Genomic DNA, 12847 nt, shown 5'->3' with positions numbered 1-12847 from the left:
ACCTAGAATCCTAGGTGATCGATATATTCCCCCCCTCGATACGAAAACAGAAGGAGCGTATCGGGAGCTAATTTCGCGATTTTCCCGAGAACCGACAAAGTACGTTTTCGAAAGAGAGTATATCGAGCCGTTCCTCGATACCTGTGGAACAAACAAACGAAGAAAGTTGAGAAGAAAGTTGGAATTCGATGAAAGTGAGTTGCTCTCACCGAGGCTCTCCTCCACGATCTTCTCCAGCTGACCGTTCTTCGATTCTCTCGGCGAGGCGTTCCCGGTGGAGGAGGGGGAACCGAGCGAGCCGACTTCCTGCAACAGGCCCTTCTTCAGGACGGTCAGGTACCCCTAGCTCTGAATCGTGTCGGTCATGTACTCTTCGTGCAGCGCCAGCAGATGACGAGGCACGTCCAAGGCCGTGTGCAGAGTAACCGTCACCCCTCGATTCAGGCTGACGGCCGGATAAAAGACGCCGTAGAGGTCCCGGAACGCGATCCCTCCCTGCGGCTGATCGTTCACGAAGAAGCGAAGCGTGTGAGTGGTGTCCAGATCCAAGAGGACGCCCACCGTCGAACCCTGTTGCACGCCACCCTCGGTCCTCTGCGCGTGTCCTCCGCCGTGCATGAACCAAGAACGCTGCCGGTCTATGTACATGCTCCAACCTTTGTCGTCTTTGCCTGCGAGAATCGAAACAGACCGTTTCAACCATTTCCCTCCCCCCTTTTCATCCCTTTTCAACCACTATCTCACCGAGCATTCGATCCCGCGACACCTCCGCCCTGGCTATACCGAACGCTGGGTCGGTGTCGCTGTGATAACGATCGATCGTCAACTCCCAGTAGTGGACGCCCCGTGAAAATCCGACGCTCGAGAGGACGACTCGGTGTTCGTAGCCCTCGCAGGACGCGCTCATAGCGTCCTCGGAAATTGACACCTCCTGCGGTATACCGGAAGCCCCGGTCGCCCACGAGAACCACGCGACTGTCCAACAAAACGATAGATTTATCCTCCGTCGCCTCAATATTCCCCAAACTGTGAGACTCACCCTCGGCAGTCTGGAGACCGATCAACTCGGAATACTCGCCTTCCCCGGCGCTGTTAAATGCCCTCACCCTGGCATTGTACAGAGAGTTGAAGTGCAATCCGTCCACGGTGCAGATCGTTTCTCTACCGCAGTACACTTCCTGATCGAAACACACCGCCAAACACGTACACAATATATTATAACAATTACGCTCCGATCGTCCCTTTCGCTTCCGAATTTTCCTTTACCCTGAATTCTCCGCCGCATCCGTCGTCCAGTTCCAAGAGGTAGCCTTCGATCGCGGGACCCCTTTGACCGGCGCAACCGACGACTCCGTGGCCAGGCGGAGGCTGCCAAGCTACGGTCACGCTGTTGTTCTCCGCGCTACACTCTTCCGGTATTAATATCGGGGCACCAGGCGCTAGAAACATTCCTAGCTCGATCTCTTTCGAAATCACATCTTTTCGCGACTCGAAATAACCTAACCTTAACACCCACCACCGTAGAGCAAAGCCCTACTCGCAATACTTTAGTAGGTTAGGTTAATTACCTGCAATCGGGTATCGGTCTTCTCCTTCGGAGGCTGCGTCCAATACGGGACAATCGTTTAGATTCGACGTCGCATCTTCGACGAATCGCACAGAGAGCGAGAGAGAGAGAGGAAGGGAGAGAATAAAGAGCTGCTTACGTTTCAATTGAACAAAGGTGAGTTGATCGATAGCTCGTCGCAACGGCTTGTCGTCGAGGGTGAGATCGAGCAGCGGCAGTCTGGCGATCTCTTGCACTCCCTCGGCACCGCCCCACGAGCCGGCGGCGGTCGCGGCCCTCACCGAGAGCATGCCGCCAATTTGAAGGAAGGCCGCGCTGTCCGTCTCCTTCAGGGCCTCGATGCAGAAGGTGAGGAGTGCCGTGGTCGCCTGTAGGTGGGACGCGCACCTAGCCACTTGGTCCCTCAAAGAGCGCACCCTCGCCTCTCTGGTCTGTCGAGCCGCCTCGATCAACCGAGTCTTTCTCGCCTGCAGGAAACTCACCAGATTCGCCACTCTATCTTCCACTTCTTCCTCCAACGCCACGCACTCCTCCTGTTGACACAATACGCGAAAAACCCATGGAAAGGAGGGGAAATTTAAAAGGAACGCCCAACCCGCCCAACTCACGTGCACTTTGTCCGTCATTCCTTTCAGCCTCTGAATGAATTCGGTCGTCGAGCGAGCCCTTTCCGACAGCTGCTGCAAATTTTGCGAGAGCTCCGTCTGTAATCGCGTGAAACGATATTCATTTTAGATAGTTCCCACCATTCCTCTCCACCCATCCGTCCGTCTGTCTGTCTGTCTGTCTGTCTGTCTGTCTACGCATCTTTCGATGCACTAGACCGGGCGAATACTAGGAAACAGAGGAAAATAAGACGCGACGTAGCCCGGCGTTCCAGATGCGTTCCGAATCGAAGCGGAGGAGAGCGACGCTTTCGAGGCGAATCGATCGTGGGCTCTCTGTCCTCTGTCTAAACCCCTCCACCCAACGCACAACTAACGAGTACAGACCAACTTAATTCGTTCTCGTAAACGACGTCGAGCGATTGTTGCGTCGATTAATCGAATCGTAGACTGCATCAGCCTCCAACAGCTGCACTTTCCTCTGCTTCTTTTCGCGCGTTTACGCATCCGTTCGGTTCGACGCTGCACCGTACGGCTCCTTCTCGAGCAGCCCCTATTTTCTTCTCCTCCGTTACAGGTATAAACATACTCGCGCCAAGAAAATATTGGGCGAAGGGAAGGGGCACGGTGGTGTAGTAGCGTGGAAAAAATCATCGCTGGTGCGTCCACTTTGAATACGCTTGGATATATGTACATAGCGGGCAAGTTGGGCAATATGTCCGCGAGAATCGACCAAAGTACCAGATAATTGCCGAAGCGTGGTCACGAGGCACTCGTATTTCGCGTTGATACGAAAGGGACGAACCCCTCGCGAGGGGCTCTGACCCGAGTCCAACTTACTCCGCTACCGACGCTTCTACACACACGCGCGCAACATCGATCCATAGAAAATTTCCACCCAGCTCGCACGCACGCACGCACGCACGCACGCATTTCAACTTTTATACTCGCTTCGGCGAAATCGTCACATCGCTGAAAATTTACACCCCGCCTCTGAATCCGTGAAAATAAGGTTTGAAACAAGTTTAATCGGCCATTCTCGACGCCATGCGCAAATACGTACCAAGCTGCTGCATTCCCCTCGACCCCTTTCCTAACACCATGACTCATCCTCGTTCCTTCGCCTTTCATTCACCATTCCCCCCCGATTCTATGCGACGTTCCTCGCTCTCTTTCGCGTCCCATTCATCGAGACGAGATTTCGCTTCCTCGACTTATCCGCCGAAACGAAACGTTCACGCGAAATGCGACGCCGCTCGAGAGTGTCTTCCGAGAGCAACAGCTTTGCAAGCTGTCGCGATGATATTTTTAGGAGATGAAACGGGGAGAATAATAGAAGGGGAGAGAAGAGTGCTAGACGGACGTTTTTCGTCCTTGCGTACGAAACTACCCTACCCTAGCTGCCATAAATATTTAACATATCCTACACTCGCCAATTACCGTACCTCCTTGGTAACCAACCACGCTCTCGCCAATTAATTAGTAAAACTATTTATTTATACTTGGAAACGAACAAGTAACACGCGCTTTTTCTTTATTTACAGAGTACAAGTATACGGCGTATACGGCGTCGTATCAAAGGCTGGCACTGTTCCAACAACTATTTTCGTTTGTAGCCTCTCTCGCGCCCCCCTTGCACTTTCCTACATTCTCGCCTCCTAATTCTCCATTCCTATTTTCCATCTAGCGCAAGATCACGATCTTGATTATGCTTTTACCATCGGTTAGACAATCGGACCAGAGTAAATAAAAAAACGGCAACGACCCTGCCCTGCCCTTTCAGTTTTCCACCAATTTCCTCGAAATCCACTCGAGTCCTTTTCGAACGAGAAGAACGATTCGATCACCGTACTATCACCATCGAGACATCGGCTACGCATTCAATTTCGGATATTTCGATGGTAATTCTAGATTACGAGGAGCGAGCAGGTGTTCCCAAGTTACCGATCAACTCGAGTTCCCCGTGAATGGACTTGGAACCAGTTTCGTCAAGGTCGCCCCTTATATCTTCGGCCGTAGTAAGAATAAGGCTTTACCTTTTGAGCCTTGCAAGCGGCGGCGAGCGGCAGCACGTCGTGCGGATGTGTGGCGTGACGATCCCGTAGACACAGAGCGCATATCGCGATCTTGCAAAGGGCGCAGTAAAGGGTTAAAGGTTCACCGTTGTGATCGGCACAGAGCGGCGTAGTTTCGCCGACCGGGCCGCGGGAACCTTTGCCTCCGCCGTTCGATTGCCAGCTGCCTCGTGGCGGGCCCAGGTTGTGCGTCGCCAAAGGTCCCCTCTTCGGGTGACACGATTCTCTGCATCCGTCGCAATACAACACCTGGAACGATCACACGCACCACTCTTCTATACGTATTCTATACGATTGTATTGATTGTTACGTATTAACAACGTTCCGTACACAACCTACCGCGGTAGTAAACAGAACGCTGACTCGAAAACAGCGCGCCAAAAATTTGCTAAGAAGAAAGGAGTCTACTGACCTCGCATTGCTCACAAGCGACGGTAGCATCTCGTGGTTCGCCCTCGCACATTTGACACTGCAATCTCGTGTTCTTCGACTCTAGATACTTCTCCACGATATGCTGCATCGCCCTGTACTTGGGCAAATTGTGAGCTCCGCCTTCGTCGAAATAAACGGTCTTCTGACAAACGGGACAGGAGAGGCACAAGGTGCCGCCTGACGGAGGAAACCCTCCGTTTCCGGGTGTGCCGACATAGCTTCCGGGTCGCGAGCTCGTCGAGGTGCTGCTGCACACCACTCCGGAATCTGTCTCAGATAGTATCGAGAGCTTATCAGCCTCCTGATCGGAGCCCGGCGCATTCGACGAATCGGTCGTCGACTCTGGGGGCGAGTCAGGCGGTGCTTGCAGATTAACAGCGCACGACAGACAAAGAGCGTGCCAGCAGGGCAACAGCACCGGCTCCACGAACAGCTCCTTGCAACAAGGACATCGCAGCTCGTCCTCCATCCTCGACTCCACTCGTCTCTCTCGTCTCCCGAAGAGAGGCCGCGCGCGCCTCCTTCGACTTTGTCGACCACCCTCTCTCTCTCTTACTCCCTCTTATTACACCGCACGATCTCTTTCTCCCTCTCTCTCTCTCTCTATTTTTCCCTTTTCTTCTTCTTCCTTTTTCGATCGCTTTTCTCTTCCAGCCTCCGCGCTGGTTCGTTCGCGTTACTACGCTGCGATTTCTTTTTTCTCACTTGCCTCTCGTTCCACGCCTAGCCTTCCATACGTCTCTCTCTCTCTCCCTCTCTCTCTCTCTCTCTCTCTCTCTCTCTCTCTCTCTCTCTCTCTCTCTCTCTCTCTGTTTTATCACGATTCTCGTTTAGCGGTAAGCGAGCAAAAACTCTGACGCCTGACCCTATTTGCTCGTAAGAATATCTAGCAATTCTCCTCCGATGGCGTCTTCTCGATTCGTTCGTTCGTTGCGACTATTACCCTCCGTGATACATTTTCGAATCGAATCACCTCCGTTCACGCGATTATCCTTCGCCCATCGATTGCACGTACATCGCATGGAAATCTTCGTGAAAATACTCACTCTACATGACACACCGATCCAATTTGCAAGGGACGCCCCAGCGCAACTCCCCTATCTCCTTCTACTCCACCTTTAATGCCACTCTACCAGATTCACCTTCCAATTACTATTACGATTACGCGATTCACTCCCGTTCACTTCTCCATACGTGTCAATTTCTTATTTCCCTTCAATTTCCCTTCGAATACCAAGGCGACAATTTCACCACACGACACACACTGCCAGACGTCACCGGGTTGACTGACTCCTGACGCCGTAGTACCTTTGCGCATCACGATCGCGCATCGTCGCTCAGGGGCGGCTCGTGCCGTCTGCTGCCCTACCATTCTGAACACCGTTTATTTTTCACATTTCACCTTTCTTCTATGCCCAAGTACGTGCAGATATGTGTGCTCACATCTGTAACGATGTATTACCAACGATGGAGACCTTTCGTACATGTCCGGCTTAAAAAATATCAGTTATTATCAATTATCCTTTCCTCCAGTCTTGTTGTTATACTTTAAACAAATTTCGCGGGAATTTTATTAACAAAACTCGTTGTAACGTAAACGTTTCCTTCCTACTTCCTGTCGATCGATTCTTTCAGTATTTACACTTGAGAGCTTTCAATCGCGAAGGAAAACGATATCATTTGACAAATTCTCACCATCTACATACTTATTTTCCTATCCTCGCCCATCTTCTTCCTCTTGTGTTTTCCCATTTAACAAAAGATACAAAATCTTCAGACGAAGTGGAAAAAGGACGAATACGAGAGAATACGAATACTATTTTAGTTTGCTACGTCAAAGAAACGAGTCAAAGAAAAATAAGTCATTTCACTATAAATGTAGAAATATTCGAGAAGAAACAATGATCTATTCGTGCTTCTTTTTTTCTTCGTCGATTCGACTTCTGACGGCGTATTACGGTACGTCAAATTCGTTTAGTGGTAATAACGTCATCGCCAAATTGAACGATGTGAGAAGAAGTACGTGGAGGCGCCACGTACTAGATAATACGACTTTACCAAGCGACGTTGTGCCCCAACACTGAAAATTCACGTTGGATCTACATACATACTTATACATTTGTACATTTCTTCTATTCGGTAAGCGAGAAAATGTTCGAGGTGTCGTCCTTCGCGTAAAAAACTGTGTGAAATGATACTCTTTAGAAAAATTTGCAGGTGAGACGATGCCATATTTTGTCGCACGTTTATTTCTTCTATCTTTGTCAGTTAACGCACGTGCCTTTAAAGTAGCACGGTAATACATGGTCATGCTACAGGGTTAATTGAAGCATTCCTTACATACGTTATATAAGCACATCGTGGCACGTGCTGTCCAAGTTAACGCTCTTCTACGGTCTCTTACTTCAAGTGAAATTTCTGCGTATAAAATTACTTCTTGAAAACATCGATTTTCTAAACCCGATCCAGCCTAAAAATACGTGTCATCGTACGACACGCCCCGTTTTTTTTTTCACCGAAACTTTAATTACGGTTTAAGTAGCACGAAATGTCAATGTCCAATTATCAATTTGAATTAATTGAAAGAGTTACGGTTACACAATGACCATCCCATAGCCAATGGGAACTTCGTTTTTACAAGTTTTAACCGACAAATTCATATTTTTGCTGCTTCCTTTCTAGACAAATTTATCCCGATTTATCACAGTGAGAAAAAAGAAAGCAAAGATGCTTGCACCTTTGACAAAACGGACTTTGTTACAACAGCTAGCATTTGTTCGTCGTTGTGGATCTACCTCCAGGTTAGTCGATTTATCCAATTTCCGACCTATAACATATTATACGATGTAATCCTGTTTCTTCTCGTCGTTTCGTAACGTTGCCTACCCACCTATTCTCCAACGGTACGAATTATTTTTCAGCACAGATTCATGCGACCCCTTCGATCTAGTTATTGTTGGGGGTGGCATTGTTGGATGCGCCACTGCCCGAGAAATGATGATCAGGCATCCCAAGTTAAAGATGGTGATCGTCGAGAAAGAAAACGCTCTGGCTAAACATCAGACGGGACATAACAGTGGTGTAGTACACGCTGGCATTTATTACAAACCTGGCAGTATGAAAGTAAAACGAAACAGCAGCAATTGTCTATTCCTTAACGCGTCTTTTTACTTTTGAAAGATATTATCTGTCGCATTTTTAACTGCATAATAGAATAACGCTTCGTTAAGAGATTTTTGATCCGGCAGGAAATGATTGCAGGCAAAACTATGTGTGGAAGGTTTAAAATTATCCTACGAATACTTCTGCAAACACGATGTACCCCACAATAAAGTTGGAAAACTCATAGTGGCTCAGAACAAAGACCAGGTTAAAAGATTGGACGATTTGTACGATCGGGGACTAAAAAATAACGTACCGGATCTTCAATTAGTCGAGAAAGACTGCATATCTAAATACGAACCTAAATGTCAAGTACTGAAATCATTTTTATCGAACAAACAGAAAAAGAAAAAGAAAACAAAATTTTTCACGCGTATAAAGAACAATAGGAAATATATATGGTACTGTACAGGGTGAAAAGGCATTGTGGTCGCCATGGACGGGTATAGTTGATTGGGCATTGGTTTGTAAACATTTCGCCCAAGATTTTGAAAAGATGGGCGGCAAAATATTTTTGAATTATGAAGTTACCGGTTTCTCGGAGATGACAGAATCCAAAGGAAAAGGTGAATTGGCCCCAATTTCGGTGCAGTCCAAGGATAGAGTACGTCTGATCTATCGTTAATTTTAATCGTACATTCCCTCTTATCTTTGATTCGCAAAATTTTTACAGTGTGTACCAACGAAATACGTGTTAACGTGTGCTGGTTTGCATTCAGACCGGCTAGCAGTAATGACAGGGTGCGATCTCAGTCCACGAATCGTTCCATTTCGAGGTGAATACTTATTACTGAGTGAGAACAAAAAGCATTTATGTACGACAAATATTTACCCTGTTCCGGATCCCAGATTCCCCTTTCTGGGCGTTCATTTCACACCTAGAATGAATAGTGAAATATGGCTTGGGCCAAATGCCGTCTTAGCATTTGCCAGAGAGGGTTACCGGTACGTGATGAATCACCCGAGTCTTCCCCCCTGTACACTGTACCACTCGACCGCATAACAATTAGTTTATATATTCTTAGGTGGCGTGACGTGAACATAAAAGACTGCTTAGAAATGGCGAAATTCCCTGGATTGTACAAGCTCTGTTTCCGATATTTTATACCAGGTTGCAAAGAAATCATCAAATCAATTTTTTATCCACTTGCAGTGATAGATTTGAAAAAGTTTATTCCCGAGGTATCTGTCAAAGATATTAAAAGGTAGGAGTATTTAATATAGTACAATATTTTAACGCATTTCATTATATCAGTCATCCTATCTGATTCAATCACTCTATTTGTACGGGATTAACTATTCAGAGGACCAGCGGGTGTTAGAGCACAGGCATTGGACAATAATGGTAACTTGGTAGACGATTTTGTTTTCGACGGAGGAAAAGGTAGCCTGGGTGCCAGAGTAGTGCATTGTCGCAACGCGCCTTCACCAGCCGCAACAAGCTCTATGGCAATCGCTAAATTCATTGCCGACAAATTGGATGCTGACTTCAAATTTTAACGAGTCTAACAAATTTCATCTCAAAGAGAATAGTAAATTTCAAAAAATATTAAGTTCTTCGCAGCTATGTATGAAACTGTGTTATCCGTAGAAAATGCACGTCTGAGAATAATCTCTGTTTATAACTCGTGTATTTGCCGCATTGTATAATAAAAGATACTTCATATTTTTTCGCAAAAAACGTTCTTTCATCTAGGCTAATTGTATCGTTTTATTTGCTTCCCTTCCCTTTTATTTACTTTTCCCTCGTTTTTTCTTTTACATACGTGTATATACAATATATGTGTGTAGATATGTTTTCATTGCACGCAAATTATCCTGATTGTTCGGAAATATTAATATGCATATAATTCAGTGGAAACTTAAAAATTCGATACGAATTACACTTTCAGTATTATATCGATAATACACGAGATATTGCGCGGTTGAGTAGATAAAGAAATTCCAAACGTGTAAGTGTAGTTTAAAAAGACTAGTGTAAAAATATTCTTTTCAGATTCTTAAGAGTAACCCAACCTTTGTACAAAATTACATTAAATTATCCTAAATCCTGTTCCTGATATCATAATACGCGAATTTGCAAAGTCCCAAGCTGCAGTCGAGTGGAACCCCATATTTGAAAGAACAACTCCATATTCGCTTAACGCAAACATAGAGTAAACTGTAATATATAATAATAAATATATAATAAATATATGATAAATATTAGTTTCCGATTGGTATCTTCAGAATGAATTAGCTCACCTAAAGGTTCGCAATACTTATTATGCCTGTAAAAAAAGTAACAGGCAAGTATTATACAGAACACATTCGACATCATGGATCTCCGCTTCCATTTTAAGGAAGTAGTTTCAGAAGGTTCCCTGGTAACTATATGACAATTTCTCACGATGTAGTACACTACGAGCATGTGTACGAAAGATGTTATTAAAAATGTTATAAAAGATAATTTATGGAAGGCTGTAGGAGAAAAATATGCATTACTGTATATCCGAAACTTTTCCATACATACCGTGTATCAACTACATACCATAATTTTCATCAGAAGTCCAAAAAGTTAACGTTACAAGAGATATGTTTTCAACGGCATATATAGCTGTCGCAATATTACAAATACTTTCTGCAGATTTGAAGATATGTTCTTTATAATAACGGCGATACATTACTAATACTAAAATTCTTATCAAGGCTTGGATAGCTATCGCAGTTTTCCAAACATTTCTTTGCGGTTTATAATGTCCAATTGCAGCAGACACAGATGGTAGAAAATTATAAACCTAGGAAAAAAGTCTACTGTTACAGATACGCGCGTGCGCGTGTGTCAGCCACATCGTTCTCGAGTGTGTAGAAAGAAAAAAAGGAAAATAGTAAATAAATATGTACCTTGCAGTGAGTAGAAGTAGAATGCTCAAAGTTGTATAGAATGGACCAAACGATACAAAAAATAAATGCTAAAAATGGTAGGGACACGGTGAACCAGGCTAATTTAGCGAAAGGCAAAACGAATCGCGCTTTCGACATTTCGTCTTCCACTAGCGGAATATAATCTGACCCCATTCTTGACTTGTTCATCGTGTTATATTCTGGACTTATATTCAGTTTACGTCATCGCAAACCAGTCTGATATTCTTAATAGGCTAAGATACGTAACGTTCTATTGGTAGTACGCGTAACATGCATTCTGCTTTCTTCCTGATTATATTTTTCATCGTTGTTAACCAAGAAATCATAACGAACGATCGGATAGTGACGGTTGAATCCGATAAAAGAAGAATCGAATGCGTTCGACCATTTAAATTCTTCTATCCTGAACATTTTTCAAGGGAAACGTCAACAAACACACCATCTCATGTTAACGTAAAATCAATCGACAGAGATTGACTGCACGCACGATAATTTGCACAGGCTACGGTGTCACAGAACACGAAAAAGAGCAGAATAAACATAGCAGAGTCGCTGAGAATATTTAATCTGTTCGACACTAGATAGCGCTAGTTCATCGTTTACATCAGTTTTGCCATCAGCTGTTTTAGTTTTGTGTATTGGTTCATCGTACCGATTCTAGTGAAATTAGGAGTGTTTACTATTGCACTTGCTTTAGTTACAAAAGCATTTATTACAATCGAGATATTTCGCATCGTGTACAGGCGTGTAATTATTTCGAGTGAGAATTTTTAATTCGTCGAGGTTAGATTTCGAAGTAGTTGGAAGAAATATTGCGTATTCTCGATATATCACTTAATTGTTTGCAATTGATGACGAAATTTCAAGAATCCTTCTTCTTCGAACCTTAAAATATGTAAGTACAGCTTTTATCCTGTGCATTTTTATACGCGCCTTCTGATCGTCAAAGATAACCTTAAACATAACCAATTTACTTATCTCAACGCAAAGTACACATTGATTTCTCTTTTTAGCTTGTTTTATTTCATAATATTTACCTAATATTTTTCCGTAATATAAAACCCTATTAGACAATATATATAGATCGATTGCTCTTCCGGTAGATGAAAAAGCGTCAAGCATTTGTCGAACATCGATCAGAATTTGATTGTATCCATATTATTTCACGTTGCTATACATTATTCCTTTACGTTCGCGGTAGATGGAACGCTTGATACGCATTTGTAGAGACATGCTATTGTGGAAACTGATATATCGTACCGTATCGTGTCAAGCAACTTTTTCCATTATTAGATACATCGTGCCCACGTGGTTGAAAATTTTCAGAGAAATTTATATTACAAGTTAGACGTATACACGTTTCCATAAAACCGTTCCTATCGTCTAAGTAATTGAACTGATTTACGAATTTGCTTAAGCAGATAAACGCCGATGGAAGGTAGAACGGTTGCATAAAAACACCGATTATTCGTACTTAATATTTACGTCGGAGACTTGAATCGAGGAAGCGCGAAAAGGAGAGGAGGGTAGAGGAGAAGGGAGAGAAGCGTTGGTTGGATCGCGACAGATATCCTAGTTAGTTTCGATGAAATTATACGCAATGCGTCGAGACGGTTTGCCAGGATGGCCGCAATATGTACCACCCCATTATACCGACAATGAAAGGCAAATGCGAAACCATTTCACCGAATACATACTTATTCCCGAGCCGCTGCAATTCTCAACACGATCTCTCTTATACTGTGACAATTACCTCGATTCAAATGGTACCACATCATCGAGCAATTCGCGCATCTCTACGTTAATCGTGCCGACTGATTGCGAGTGTTGGCGGCGCAGAAAGGCAACTTGGCGATCGCCTTCTTTTTCATAACTCGTGCTCATTTTTAGAAAAGAAAAAAAAACAGAAACGGTTAATTGATTGGAAAATAGCCTCTACCCTCCGTACAGCCTCCCAACAAATTGGCTAGAGGCTATTAACTTTCCGCTCGAAGGAAAATATAATATAAATCACCGTAATCCCTTGTCACCAACTTGTATTCGTGTCAAACAATACAAGGTAGATTATGTACGAACTCCCCCTTTCTATTATGTCGCGGCGC

At 44.6% G+C, this 12847-nt stretch overlaps 4 protein-coding genes across 7 annotated transcripts in view; 2 read left to right on the top strand and 2 right to left on the bottom strand.

Moving 5' to 3' along the window:
• Nucleotides 1–270: 270 nt before the first annotated feature.
• Nucleotides 271–6121, bottom strand: LOC108579180 (E3 ubiquitin-protein ligase TRIM9). Of its 3 annotated transcripts, none has more exons than XM_017942645.1 (8): nucleotides 4660–6121; nucleotides 4209–4496; nucleotides 2176–2271; nucleotides 1569–2100; nucleotides 1267–1439; nucleotides 1040–1178; nucleotides 745–975; nucleotides 271–671 (listed from the first exon to the last, which is right to left on the bottom strand). In XM_017942645.1, exons 1-8 carry the CDS (start codon nucleotides 5146–5148, stop codon nucleotides 343–345), a joined length of 2277 nt encoding a protein of 758 aa, XP_017798134.1. In that variant the 5' UTR covers nucleotides 5149–6121; the 3' UTR covers nucleotides 271–342. The 3 variants fall into 3 exon arrangements, with proteins under 3 accessions (XP_017798134.1, XP_017798135.1, XP_017798136.1); XM_017942646.1 differs by having other exon boundaries at nucleotides 1267–1463; nucleotides 1707–2100; XM_017942647.1 differs by having other exon boundaries at nucleotides 1707–2100.
• A 624-nt stretch (nucleotides 6122–6745) lies between these two features.
• On the top strand, nucleotides 6746–9457 carry LOC108579184 (L-2-hydroxyglutarate dehydrogenase, mitochondrial). Of its 2 annotated transcripts, none has more exons than XM_017942651.1 (8): nucleotides 6746–6818; nucleotides 7362–7480; nucleotides 7601–7802; nucleotides 7941–8153; nucleotides 8254–8445; nucleotides 8515–8786; nucleotides 8867–9046; nucleotides 9146–9457. In XM_017942651.1, exons 2-8 carry the CDS (start codon nucleotides 7407–7409, stop codon nucleotides 9339–9341), a joined length of 1329 nt encoding a protein of 442 aa, XP_017798140.1. In that variant the 5' UTR covers nucleotides 6746–6818; nucleotides 7362–7406; the 3' UTR covers nucleotides 9342–9457. The 2 variants fall into 2 exon arrangements, with proteins under 2 accessions (XP_017798140.1, XP_017798139.1); XM_017942650.1 differs by lacking the exon at nucleotides 6746–6818 and adding an exon at nucleotides 6820–6896.
• Nucleotides 9458–9562: 105 nt separating this feature from the next.
• On the bottom strand, nucleotides 9563–11072 carry LOC108579185 (post-GPI attachment to proteins factor 2-like). The gene is made up of 4 exons (XM_017942653.1): nucleotides 10725–11072; nucleotides 10372–10618; nucleotides 10086–10301; nucleotides 9563–10002 (listed from the first exon to the last, which is right to left on the bottom strand). Exons 1-4 carry the CDS (start codon nucleotides 10911–10913, stop codon nucleotides 9875–9877), a joined length of 780 nt encoding a protein of 259 aa, XP_017798142.1. The 5' UTR covers nucleotides 10914–11072; the 3' UTR covers nucleotides 9563–9874.
• Nucleotides 11073–11518: 446 nt separating this feature from the next.
• Nucleotides 11519–12847, top strand: part of LOC108579264 (WW domain-binding protein 4) — an 8769-nt gene continuing 7440 nt past the window's right edge. The window contains exon 1 of the mRNA XM_017942757.1: nucleotides 11519–11640. Within this exon, the coding sequence (XP_017798246.1) occupies nucleotides 11639–11640 (2 nt within the window). The 5' untranslated portion in view covers nucleotides 11519–11638. The remainder of the gene's footprint in view (nucleotides 11641–12847) is intronic.

This window comes from Habropoda laboriosa, unplaced genomic scaffold (assembly GCF_001263275.1).
Source record: "Habropoda laboriosa isolate 0110345459 unplaced genomic scaffold, ASM126327v1 scaffold64, whole genome shotgun sequence".
Taxonomy (NCBI): Eukaryota; Metazoa; Arthropoda; class Insecta; order Hymenoptera; family Apidae; genus Habropoda; species Habropoda laboriosa.
Note: the sequence above shows the minus strand (reverse complement) of the source record. Positions and strands in the feature narration are given on the sequence as shown.